The sequence below is a fragment of the Penaeus japonicus genome, unplaced genomic scaffold (genome assembly GCF_977035675.1).
Source record: "Penaeus japonicus unplaced genomic scaffold, GWHDUDI00000001_assembly GWHDUDI00000006, whole genome shotgun sequence".
NCBI lineage: Eukaryota > Metazoa > Arthropoda > Malacostraca > Decapoda > Penaeidae > Penaeus > Penaeus japonicus.
In genome coordinates, this window is record NW_028234408.1 from 4,549,508 (window position 1) to 4,562,007 (window position 12,500).

The window sequence follows — 12,500 nt, forward strand, 5'->3', positions numbered from 1 at the left end:
CTGCACTTCTTCCTGACGTATTGTACATGAATCTGCTATTGTTTTCCATTGCAAATGACTGTTTTTGGAATTGTTATAGTCCTGATAGTAGGGGAGGGTATGAAGTATATATCAAGGAAATTATTGGGTAATTCAGGCTCAAACGTGATAAATATGTAATTAACGCATGAAAAAACAATAAAGTTGCTTAAAATTGGCTGTGTCCACCAATAATGAAGATCTACAAACCGAAGTACCAGCTTTCAAAAATCGAAGGGAACACACGTTCGGCAAATCCTGTTGTAATACACCACAAACCTCACTTAAACCCCCCTAGCCAGAGCGTCCTGGACCCCAGTTCAGTTCAGTAATCGACATAATTATCAAAACCAAACGATTCTCACTGGTGCTCTTCAAGGAATGATGGTTGAGGAGCTGTCATATTACCTTATAGCGAATACTCACATCCAGAGTTTATTAGAAAAGATGAAAACGAATCATTACAAATTGTTAAAAATGTGTAATTACTTTAATTAAAATGCACATGATTTATAATTGTGAAAGAAGAGACACTTTTAACTAAAATTAACCCATTGCGGACAGGGGATAGATTCACTTGCCCAGTCTCCAGGATGGGTTTTAATTCAGAGTGAGGCAACTTCACATAACATATTTTGACTTTTCTCACTCTCTTTTAGGCACTCATTGTAAAACTAGAGCAGTTTTTGTGTTTTATTTTGTTTAGAGATGTATATGTGCCATATGACAGGCTCTATCAATGGTGCAGTTGACTAAGATTGTAGTATATGATCCATATTAACTCATTATTTTCTTTATTCTCAGTGTGATAGAAGTATTGCTGTTTTATAGGAGGACACAAAACAACTTTATTTTTTCGTATTTGTGTGCTGTCATGAACGAATAGGAAACATATAACCATCTACAATGAAGAGAACATGAAGAGGTAGGGAAGAGGAAGGAAACCCATGTTTATGAGTGTGAGTGCCACAGTGAAAGGCATCCCTATTGGCACAGGAGCACATTTTAGACATTGGTATGGTTTGAGTCACTTTCCTCTTCTCGTTCTGCCTGCACATCCTTCATTGGCAGTATTTTAGAGCAAGAGGTCGGTAACTTGCTGTGTGCCACCACTCTATAAAGATAGTGCTTGCTAGAGACAGTGGATGGGTGCCATTCAAGGCTCTCCCTCCTGCTGTGCTAGACAAAAGTGGTGCCATCTAGGCTTTGGACATTAAGTAAGCTTAATATTATGGTAATTGTAGAAATTATGACTGCATTCTCACTCACTTCTTACTCATAGCACAATTAAATAGCACAATGATCCAAAATCCCTGAACCTCATGTACGTCATGATGCCCATTGTCAGGCCAAAACTCCTGCGTCATGTACGTCATGACACCCGTCCACAATGGGTTAATAGTTTTTACAATTGCAGAATGACACACAAACTAGTTAACATGAGTTAAGTGGAAGCTTGACATGGTACTGTTAACCCATTGCCGACGGGGGATAGATTTGCTTACACAGGCTCCAAGATGAGTTTTATTTCTGATCGAGGCAGCTTCTGCAACATAATTTGATTTTTCCCACTCCCTTTTAGTCACTCATTGTAGAGCTAGATCCATTTTTGTGTTTTGTTTTTTTGTGTGTTTTACTATTTTTAGAAATTTATATCTGTCATATCACAGGCTCCATCAATTCTGCAGTTGACTAAAATTGTAGTTCAGGGTCCATATCAACTCATTTTTTTTTCTTTACACTCAATGTGATAGAAGTATTACTGTTTTAGGGGGGACAAAAAAACAACTTTATTTTTTCGTATTTCTGTGCTGTCATGAACAAACACGAAACTTATAACCATCCAAAATGAAGAGGTTGGGAAGAGGAAGGAAACTTGTGCTTTTGACAGTGAGTGCCACAATAAAAGGCATCCATACTGGCACAGGGTCACATTGTATGCATTGGGCATGGTGTGAGTCACCTTCCTCCTCTCGTTCGGTCTGCACATCTTTCATCTGCGGTACTTTAGAGCAAGAGGTCGGGGACTTGCGATGTGCCATCACTCTACAGAGATAGTGCTTGCTAGAGACCGTAGATGGGCGCCATTCAAGGCTCTCTCTCCTGCTGGTGCTAGAAGAAAGTGGTGCCATCTAGGTTTTGTAAGTGAGTTGAAAACCATTTTGCTTATTATTACGGCAGTTATAATAATTATGACTGCAATTGTCAACATCACTCACTCATTACTTATAGTACAATAAAATAACATAGTGATCCAATATCCCCGAACGCCATGACGCCCATTGTCAGGCAAGAGGTCCTGCGTCATGTATGACAAAAAAACACGTCATCCGTCGTTAACGGGTTAAGGCTGTGAGTGACTTATTTTAAATAAATGTGTCACTTGCACATCAAACCAGCTGAATAACTTCTTTATTAACAATTTGCGGAGGAAGTACTCTGAATGAAAATTGTCATATAATTTTCATTCTATCAATTACATGTACTATTTTCCTTTTATCTTATGCCTGTACAGAACTTAACTTATTCCGGAAAGAGTACATGTAATCGATAGAAGGAAAATTATGACACTTTTCATTCACAGCACTTCCTCTGCAAATTGTTGATAAAGAAATTATTTAGCGGGTTTGAAACGCCAGCGATACACGTTACAGTTGTTAAAGTTGTTACACTTGCGATGTTACAGTGCCATATCAAGCTTAAATTGACAGCGTAACTCATGACATGACTGATTTTGATTTTTTTTTTTTTTTTTTTTTTTCCACGTGTTTAACCCATTCACGACGGGGGCATTCCAGCCTTGCATGTCGGGGCTTTCCGCTTCTGATGCTTTAAATCAAAATAATAACCGACGCCGACGCCAAACCCAGTCCCCAGGCCTAAGGCAATGGTACAATGTTGTACCACCCATCACACATGTTTAGTACATATTTATTATTTTTAACCTTGGTTTACCCCATTATTTCCCTGATATGCTTCATGCCCACCCCAATTATCAGAACTTTAACAATGCTGAACTAGTTGTTTGCAATGGAAAACAATAGAAGATTAATGTAATACACATCAGGAAGAATTCAAAACAAAAATTTGAATTACGAGATTCAGTGGATGTGAGAAACTGGAATTTTAGCAGAATTACATTTTTTTCTCTCTCTCTCTCTCTCTCTCTCTCTCTCTCTCTCTCTCTCTCTCTCTCTCTTCTCTCTCTCTCTCTCTCTCTCTCTCTCTCTCTCTCTCTCTCTCTCTAAAAATATGTTGTTTTTTTTGTTTTATTATCATCAGGATAAAGCTGTTTTTGCTAAATACCATGATATAGGTATCATTGGATTCCTCTCACCCTCTACTACTCCAGCATAATGCATATAATCCATGATTTCCCCCAACCTAAGCCCCAATAGTAGGGAATGACATGTGGGCGATCCTTCCCTCATCTAGTTTTGTGGTTTGTCCTAGCCGAGGGAAGGGGTCTGTCACTTTGGAACCTACCTTTTTCAAAACACTTTGTGATACTTACCTCAATTTATTTGAAAGTGCTATGTATCGAGAGGTAGTTCTCATGGGCAGTTGGCTATAGACGTACTGGACTCTCTGAAATGTATGTTGGAAATTGTCTTTTTTTTCTCTCTCTCTTTTTCTTTTTCTTTACTTTGTAAATTTTGGTGTAACTAAAATGTACATAGTGTAAGAAACTCACTCCAGTTGCCTCTATACTGGGTACTGACTGAAGATATGACAATTATTTTGCTTAAAAGAAATACACACATTGACACGCATGCACACGCACTAGCACAAGCACAAGCACAAGCACAAGCACAAGCACAAACTCATGCAGATGCACATATACATGCACACGCATATGCACACGCACACGCACACGCACACGCACACGCACACGCACACGCACACGCACACCCACACGCACACGCACACGCACACGCACACCTCAAAAGGGAAAAAATACTTGGTTACCTTTTAGTTAAATTTTCAGAATAGTGCCATGTGATAGATACCACGATAGTGGTATGTATGGATTCCGTACACCAGCTACTATAGATTGTGGGTTATAGGGTTGAATTCATGTAAAGATCTGCTACATATGAGTAGTAGAGAAGAAGAAGAAAAAATCCGAAACTTTAAAAAATTGCTAAGAGCTATCACGTGATTTTTAGATTCAAGAAAATTGTAAGGAGTCTGTTCAGTATAACCTATATTGATTCCATTTTAATTCTCTCTCCCTACACTTTGTATTCCTTTGATTGAGAATAGTAGCTTATAGTAAGCAGGTTAACTTTAACTATGACTTAATTCATATATTTTTCTAATTTTCCATACCATACATACAATGAATATCAGTATGGAGGAGGATAGAGCTTCTGCTTACTTGTAACCTATTAGCAGCGGATGGCGTGATTTAATGCAAAGGCAGAGTCGGTCATAGACGTGGATGGCGCCGTGCCAGACAATGTAAACCAGCCATCCTACTGCACAAATATTTACTTAAAACTGCGACCAATGGGTTAAGAGTTGAGAAGAATATGACCCCTTCTAGCTCTATTTTGTCGTATAGATTTCCGAGATGCTGATAAAAGTAAGGATACTAAGCAAAAGCTGAACGTGTGGTGAAATAGTAGCTAGTAATTTAACCCATTCGAGCTGGATGACACGCTGTCAAGTCATGGGAATATTTCGCTCCGGTCAGATGACGTCCTATCACATTAGGATCTCTCCCTCTAAATGCACGTTTTACACTGTTACATATGTATATACTTATTGCAGTTGCATTTTTATAGACACGTTGTGCTTGACTTGTCAAAAAAGATTTAAAAAGATAAAGAAACGCATCTTGGCATCCTATACAATCAGTGGGTGGAAAGCACTCCGAGAGGCACAGCGCAGCATAGCACCAGGAGAGATCTCACAAATGGAGGCTGTGTGCGCTTGTTATCTTCACGGCGGGAGCAGCAGTGGGCAAATAATCAGCGAATGGGTTAACAGTGATTGGCTAACATCAATCTATTGCAGAGAAGACACACATTTTCAATATGTATGTGCAAATTATTATATGCCGTTCATCTTGCTTGGGACACATCTTGCTCTTGTATTATTCTGTTATTTTAAAGTTTGCTTGATGAGCAATAATTAAAACCATGCAGTATTTACAATTGCGGCTTGGGGGTCGGAAACGAGTTGCGTGAAAAAGATTGATGTTAATGATGACATATGGTATGATGGGAAAAATAAGTTAGTGTCTGATATAATTTGCATTTGTTTCTAGGCAAATAACAGGTTGAATAGATATAAAGACTCATCTTTATATACTTATTACAGTTTTTAGATTTACTTAATACACATATAATAGCTTGTGCCTTTAAAGATGCCACAGTGACAATCTAGATATTTTTAAATGATTTTCCTTAGAAATTATTACTCCTGAGACAAAATTCACAAACTTCAATCAACAAGTTACACTAGTACATTTTGAAAATGAACTTCTAAAGCTAAATCACAACACTGCTTGGTATATCCTTATTGTACTACCTCCAGGATAAAATTTAATGCAGAGATAATCCAGAAAATAAGGATGATATGTCCCATTGTCTCACATCTTCTTACCTAATTAATATTGAAGAGCTCTTAATGAAGAAAATTATTTGTGTTTGATTTCTAGCTTGTTCTTAACCCTTCTGAGATGGAGCACATCTTAAGATCTTTAGTCTGGACTGGGTTTTTTGAGATGTGTGTTTTCTATTACTTTTTGGAAATATGGTTATATATGAGAGTCTCTATATGATGTATTAGCTAAGTCATACCAATTAGCATTTGGCATGATGCCCTAGTTACACAACTACAGGAATAAATAGTTTAATTTCAACAAAAACAAAATGCAGTATGAAAGTGATCTGACCCTGTGAAAAAGGCCTGTCAAGGAAGGGTTAATGATAAAGTGAAATAAATATACATCATGCTTTGTTTTGTGTTTGAACAGGTTTTTATTGGTGGAATATTGTAAAGGGTAAAGGTGAATGAAATGTATCATTGACTATATTTTGTTTGTAGATGCATTAAAGTTGATATGACAGATTGCATAGCTATATATTTATGACAAAATTTAATGTAGCATAACAGATGGTAAAGCAATATAAATATTCTAACATTGAAATTGGTATGATAGATGGTATAATTACTACAAGATATTATGAGATTTAATTTGATATACCAGATGCAATAGCTATAGAAATATTATAAATATTTTCAGGAAGATGAAGAGCCACTCCCAGACGATGAGCTGCCCGAGCACCTGCGACCTCCCCCCAAGATGAACTTTGACCCGAGCAACATCGGGGACCCCGAGCAGTTGCTGAAGATGAGCAAGAAAGGCCGCACTCTAATGATGTTCGTCCAGGTCAAGGACCATCTCGCTCCTGAGAAGGCGGAAGATATCACAAAGCTCTGGCAGAGTGCGCTGCATAACAACCACATACAGGCAGAGAGGTAAAAGGGTCAGAGGCAAAGATGTAGACTGTTTTTTTTTTTTTTTTTTTTTTTATTCCTACAAGATTTGGAAGGAAGAAATGAACTAATTAAATCTCACAATATGTTATAGAAGTAATATATTTTTTTTGAAAGCATAATCTTTATTTACCAGTCAAAAGAGGAAGAAACTAAACGATTATTCAGCCACCCTTGTTTAGAAATAAGGAATAAGGGACATAAAGAATTTTTATTTACCAATGGAAGGAAGGAAATTTCAATATTTCGTCGGGGTAAAGTTTCCACGGAAGGGAAAGGAAGATAGGATTTTTATTTACCCTTTGAAAGGAAGGATAGGAAATGATAGGCAGAGAATTCATTAGAAGATAGAGAGAACTACTAGAATTTTGTTAGTCTTATTATTCTCCGAAAGGACAGTATTTACCCGTTAATCTCAAAGCATTGTTTGGGACAACGCTTAGAGGGAAGTGATTCGTAGAAGGTAGAGGGAAATGTTACGAGTTTGACTTATCACAAGGAAGGAAATTCATTACTCATTTGTTAGTGTTGGTCTCATTAAGGAGAGGATGTTAGGATTTTTATTTACAGTTCAAAGGAAGATATGATTTTATTCATGAGTTGTATACCATTATATAAGGAATAGTAATTGAGAATGTTTTTTTTCCAAACTGTTTCATGCTTTATCTGGTAACTGTTAAGAATTAGGAATCTCTTGTTGTGGGAATAAAGCACATAGAAAATGTAAATATATCTTACCAAGTAGGAGAGGGTTGTGTTATTTTGATATTTGTTGAGAAAGTTCCATTACACTTAGCATTAGAGTTTGTTTATGCTATGAAGGATAAATTGAATGTACAGTACAGGTTGAGAGATTTTCTACCCTACTCTGGTTAGATCAACATTCTGTGAATATGCATTATATATGACTGATATTCAAATGATCATAAAGTTGCCATTTTTAAGTTTCATAATTATGATAGGGCCTGCAACATTTACCTCTTTTTTGATCTATAGGTAAGTAGAAGTAATTTTATGGACAGTACCTGAAAAGGAAATTCAGAAGTTACCGGTTTAACATATTATATATGTGTTCGTTTGATGCATATACAATGTAAAGGTATACAGTAGTAATGATATACTAGGAATGGAGTCACAATAAATGTTTAGTAACTAGACATAGCCTATTCATGTTAGGTCTGATAAACTTCATAGTACAGAAAGATTATGTCAGTGTTCAAGTAAATCGGAACACCTTTTTATGTAGATCTTTTTTAGGTATTTAACTGCGAGTTTCTACTAGAAATACAACACAAACTTTAGATGTACATTATTCACTCTACAGGCGTTCATGATACTAAAAACAACAGTAATGACAAAGCAGAAACAAACAATAAAGCTGTATCTATTCAAGCAATTCTGTTTCTTGCCATAATCGTTCACATCTAAACAAATGCCGCAGTGAAACCAAATCTGCAGGTACCGCAATTACCCACCATCCCGTCCTCACGGCCTAGGGTGTAGATCCTGCTTTAGTGTAACTCGCTGAATGTCATGTACTTCAGTTTGATCACTTGTGTAAATTGAATGGGGTAGTGCAGTACTGAATTTGCCTTCTCTTTACTGTGTTTATTTGTGTGATTTTTTCCTTGGAATGTTTTTGAAGTGTTATGGTGAAGTAAGAATAAAACTAGATGTTAGATGTTTATGAAGGATTTGCATATGTTTGATTGTATATATTCACCCAAATATTATATATCTGATATGTATTTTATTTAGTTTTTGACCAATGTTAAGCCGAACAGATAGACATTTACGATTAATTGAGAAGATTAGAAGCAAGAGAAATATAGAGTGTGAGAATAGTTTGCAGGCTGTGAACCAGGTCCAGTAATTGCATTTTACTTGCAACAGGGAAATCTTAGTCATTCAGTGAATATTTTGCAAGTATCAAAGACTTTCCAATTTCGTGCTGGAAAAAGATTGGACCAAGAATTGCTGGAACACATTTTAAGGAACGTCAAAGAAACACACAAAATTTGAGATGAAATAGGAAGTAATCGTTGTGATAATTTTGACTCCTACCACATACTTCTTTTATGCTCTAAATGTCATTGTATCCATAGCAAAACTTTCCCATTTATGATAGTTGAATGATGATAGTAATGATGGTTATAATGGGAATGATATCATTAATTATTGTAGGAGTGATAATAATGTTAATGATGATAATAATAGTAATAATAAGGATAATAATCATAATCATAATCATAGCAATGATAATTATAATGATAAGGATAATAAGCTATGCTGACAAGCAATAATGTTCTCCCAGGTACATGGTTGACCAGAGAAGAGCAATCTTCATGTTCAAGGACGGAGCCCAGGCGTGGGATGCGAAGGACTTCCTGGTCGAGCAGGAGGACTTCAAGGAGTGCTCGATAGAGAATAAGGTCTATCACGGACACTTCACCCCTGAGGTAGGAACGTCTTGGGCGATTGAAGTCAATGGAAGTTGAAGTGTGTGTGTGTGTGAGTGTGAGTGTGAGTGTGAGTGTGAGTGTGAGTGTGAGTGTGAGTGTGAGTGTGAGTGTGAGTGTGAGTGTGTGATTCTGTGAGTCTGTGTGTGCATATGTGCGTGTATGTAAATATGTATATATAATGTATATTCAGATGACACCTATACATGCCATGGCAATAGAGGCTGCTCTCAGTTTTGTGCACTGTATACACATGGAGTTTGTGGCTTTGTTGGCACTGGTTATCAAGCCACAACCTTTCGGAGTTAGTCTAAACCTCCTTTGGTTATGTTTGTATTGAAAAACAACAATCTACTTGTTCAGTATTCAAGACAAGGGAGGGAAAAAAAACAACAAAAAAGGTGTTCCTGTGCTTCCAATTTTGATTTCGAGTGGGCAACTATGATGTTGATCCTGGAGTAGAAGCTAGTAAACTTTTTTTCATGGCAGCATTTTGGTTACATTTACAGTCTGTGTTGAGAGTGAAAGCATAACTTATATATAGAATAAACCATTGGTATCATTTTATCATAATTTAGGATTTAGCTTGTAGAAGCATTACCTGTACCCAGGCTACAGGACCCTCTGAGGCAAGGGGCCTGTCTCTGGTACCTACTTGTGTCTAATTGATAAACCACCTTTAGACTCAATAGGAAATGAACAGGTGTCCTCTAATAATTTTGAAACTGTCTAATGGTCAATAATCTCTGTCTGAATTCAGACTTGCCCGTTGTCATATAAACAAGCCGGAGCTGATGATGTTAGATTTCCTATTCAGTTTGAGGAAGAGCAGGAGGGGGAGGGGGAGGGGGGAGAAATAAGGATGTAATATATAGATTTATGGATAATTTGAAATAGATCTGAGGTAAGAGCTTGTTTGCCACAATTCTATTATCCTTCCTGTCATGTGTCCAACCCAAAATTGCTATTCATATCCTACTAAAACTCCCACTGCAATGGACTGTCCACCACCTTGTGATTCCATAACGTTCTATATTCACTCATCTGCACTAGAGTATTTTCTTTCTGTGTCTATTTCTCTACTATATTTTGATAGGAAACCTCCATTATTCCCTCTGCTTAAAAGGATGCTTTCTTATAATTGTGTAACACGTTATGTGTCACTATCATAGTACTAGATTTGAAACTTTTCGTAATTCCTTGTCTTCAGCTTGCTTTGCAAATCCTCCAGCTTTTTTGTTCCCCCAATTGCAAAGAGGGCCTGATTTTTAAAGTTTCAAAATCAAATTGATTTGATATTTCAGTGCTTGCTCTAACACAAGAAAATATATATTTCATAATAATAGATAAATTACTTAAAGCATAATGGAGCTTCTAAGCTTAAAAAGTTATCAAGGTACCCCTTAAGTATGGGTGAAAATGTTAAGATATTCAGATAAACACAGGTAGAATTCATATATAGCAACAGAAGGATATTTTTCATCTAAATCAATGATTTATGTATTTAGATGTATAGTTTGTATAATGACACTAATATCCCAGGAGGTGACTGTAAAATGTAATGGTTTGGTGTTTGGAGGATGAGTGAAAGAGGAAAGAAGATGTGGGTGGTTTAGGTGCATTACTATTTCACACTTATTGGATTCCATTCACAAAAAAAGAAGCCAAGAACACAATTGCATGAATCGCTCAGGGGGAAGAGGGCCTACCAGGGCAATTAGATACAGTACTTTTAGCTTTTAGGAAACTTACCTAATCATATGAGATATATTAGTGGACCCAACAAATGTCTCATTCACAACAAAAGTGAGAGAGAAAATTCCAGGCAGTTTTTGACAGCTCATGTTCAGTTACAGCAAGGATTAAAGACTGCAGTAAATGTTGCAATCTACAATCAAGCAGAATAGGCCTTTAGGGATAGATATTTCTACTGTACATTAGTTTATTTATCTTTCTTTTTGGATATCAATATTCTGGGTTTTCTTCTTTGTCATCTTTATTAAATATTTTTTTGTATATTGATTGCTGTACTCTACCTTGCAACTTTCTTTTCTTTGATAGTTTGTGAAAATTTCAGTGCAACATCAAAAATATTTTCCTTAGTTTTGCCTATAACCCAAGTTTGTATTTATAACAGATTGATCAGGCAACACTTCATATTGCAGAGCCATGAGAAATTTTGTTCAAAATATCTTTTATCCTTTAGTTCAATATTGTGTTCTTGTAAGAATACATAGTGAGGCTTTATTTTCTTTCTTTTTCTATCCTTGTTTTTCTTGCTTCTGGGACCTTGATGGACATAATGAGTGTTTTTTCATGGGTACAGCAATACAGATTTTTTGTTTGATATGAATTCACATTGCTGAATAAGGTTTTCATTTTTCTTGTACCGACCCCCATAACTTTGGTGCATCTTTTTATTTTCTTCAAAATAATATGTGGTTCATTTTCTCATTTTCTGCTTCTGGAATGTCTTTTGACATTTGCATTTCATGGTGCAGTGTATATGTAAGAAATATTGTATAGGGAGTTAGTCGGAATCCATTGGACTGAATTCATTCTCATATTCACTCAAGTGTTCATCTTGGTTTAAATAACTATGTATGTTTTTTTGTTTATGTTTGGTCTTGTTAATGATATCTTGACACACTATTTAGTTGTTGTGTTTTTGATACATATATTGAGTCACTGCAGTTTTGGTTGCAAATCATCTTTTGACTTGTTTTTGTGGTATTTATGATTTTGATGTAAATCCTTATATAATTTTTGAAGTGACTAGAAAATTTTTTAAACCTATTGTTTTTTAAACTCCTCTTTGAATCACAACATATGTGAAAGTAAATTTTCACATAAGTTTAATATGGGAATTAAACATCAAGCCAGTAAAATTTATCACATCTGTAGAACAGTCTTGATAGTGTATCATCATTTTCGGTATTTACTTAATGTATTATGATGCATGTTAAATAATTGATTTTATTGTGATACGCTGCATACATACAAACATAGTAGTATTATTTTTGAAGATATATATTATAAGATAAAAAAAAAAAAAAAGACTGGACTGATTAATAAGGGTAAAAAAAAGATTGTCGATGTCGCAGATTTTAGTTTTTAGTTAATTCTTCATGCTTGATTGTAAAAGAATCTTTGGATATTACACAGAGTTTTGGCAGAGCTTAACTCTACATGGTCACCATTAACCTGACAGTGTCAAGAAATTGTAAGACTGCACTAACCACTGCATCTGGATTGATTTCGAGGTTGCCCACTTGAGATTTGATTCTGGACGAGCGGAAGCAGCAGTAGAGTCATAAAAGAGTATTGGGATGATTTTGAAAGGCATTATAGCTTGAGAACCAGTGCCATCAGAGCCATAAAACTCCACACGTATTTAGTGCGCTGAGCAGAGAGCCTCCTTCCTTATCATAGCTTGTATAAGTAGCGTCCAGAATTTAGTCCGAGCCTCACCATGGCATGTGTGGATACCATCTGTCGTCAATGGGTTACTGA

At 36.1% G+C, this 12,500-nt stretch overlaps 1 protein-coding gene across 1 annotated transcript in view; it reads left to right on the top strand.

Moving 5' to 3' along the window:
• The window catches only part of boca (LDLR chaperone boca), a 13,916-nt gene that overhangs the window by 673 nt on the left and 743 nt on the right, over positions 1-12,500 (top strand). Inside the window, exons 2-3 of the mRNA XM_043010998.2 lie at positions 6,275-6,510; positions 8,843-8,987. Of these exons, the coding sequence (XP_042866932.2) occupies positions 6,275-6,510; positions 8,843-8,987 (381 nt within the window). The remainder of the gene's footprint in view (positions 1-6,274; positions 6,511-8,842; positions 8,988-12,500) is intronic.